This window comes from Myotis davidii, unplaced genomic scaffold (genome assembly GCF_000327345.1).
Source record: "Myotis davidii unplaced genomic scaffold, ASM32734v1 scaffold211, whole genome shotgun sequence".
NCBI classification, from domain to species: Eukaryota; Metazoa; Chordata; class Mammalia; order Chiroptera; family Vespertilionidae; genus Myotis; species Myotis davidii.
Window position 1 is genome coordinate 1,379,030 of NW_006282523.1, and position 965 is coordinate 1,379,994.

General features: G+C 68.4%; 1 protein-coding gene across 1 annotated transcript in view; it reads right to left on the reverse strand.

The window, feature by feature from the left end:
• The window catches only part of FASN (fatty acid synthase), a 54,054-nt gene that overhangs the window by 35,318 nt on the left and 17,771 nt on the right, over positions 1 to 965 (reverse strand). The window contains 3 exon segments of the mRNA XM_015559883.1: positions 45 to 143; positions 490 to 679; positions 799 to 955. Coding sequence (XP_015415369.1) covers positions 45 to 143; positions 490 to 679; positions 799 to 955 — 446 coding nt within the window.

Sequence of the window (965 nt, forward strand, 5' to 3'; positions counted from 1 at the left end):
CCAGAGGTTGGGGAGGGACTTGAGGACCGGCCTCGCCCCAGTGCCCACCTGAGGTCCCGAGATGGTCACCGTGTCCTTGGAGTTGTGGCACGCGGGCACGACGCCAGGGGGGCAGCGCCGTTTACATTCCTCCCAGGACAAGCCTGTGGGCAGAGAGGCCGCAGGGGGCAGCACTAATGACCGGCTCAGTAATTGCAGCCGCGGAGGGAGCAGCCTTTACAGGCCTCCCCCGCCCCCGCCGCGTCTCATCTCAGTGGGGGTGTCATTACTGCCAGCCCCCGGCCTCCCTCCCTCATCACGACACCCAGGCTCCTGCCTGTGGAGGGAGCCAAGGCAAGTGACCCTGACACCCCGACTTTATCCCGAGTTGTGTGGGTCCTCGGGGAGGGGGGTACTTGTCCCCACGTGGGTTCATCTCAGGCTCCTGGGAAAACGGCACTGATGGCCACCAGCCCGTGTACGGGCACCATGCCCCTGGGCAGCACCTACCCACGGCCGCCATGGCCCCCGGCGGGATGTGGGCCTCCTTGATGCACTGGCCACGCCAGTAGGCGGCGAGCACAGCCTCCTCCTGCGAGAGGCAGCCGTCGGCATAGCCGCAGGCGACCTCGCCCAGGGAGTGCCCGACGATGCCGTCTGGCTGCAGGCCCAGGCTGGTCAGCAGGTCTATGAGGGCGATCTGGGGGCAGATGTGTCACCTGAGTCCTGGGGAGGTCCCGGCAGGTCCAGGCCCCGCCCTCCGCATCCCCCCCACCCCACCCCGGGCCTTCGGACGCGACCCCGACCCCAGGGACCGACCTGGATGGCCGTCAGGCTCACGAAGGCGTTGACGGTGTCGTCGAAAGTGGCCTCGTCCGTGCTCAGCAGCAGCTCCGACACCTGCAGCCCCAAGGGCTTCACGACCTCGTCGGAGCGCAGGATGGAGTCCCGGAAGCAGGCCAGGCGCATGAGGCTGAGCCCAGCCC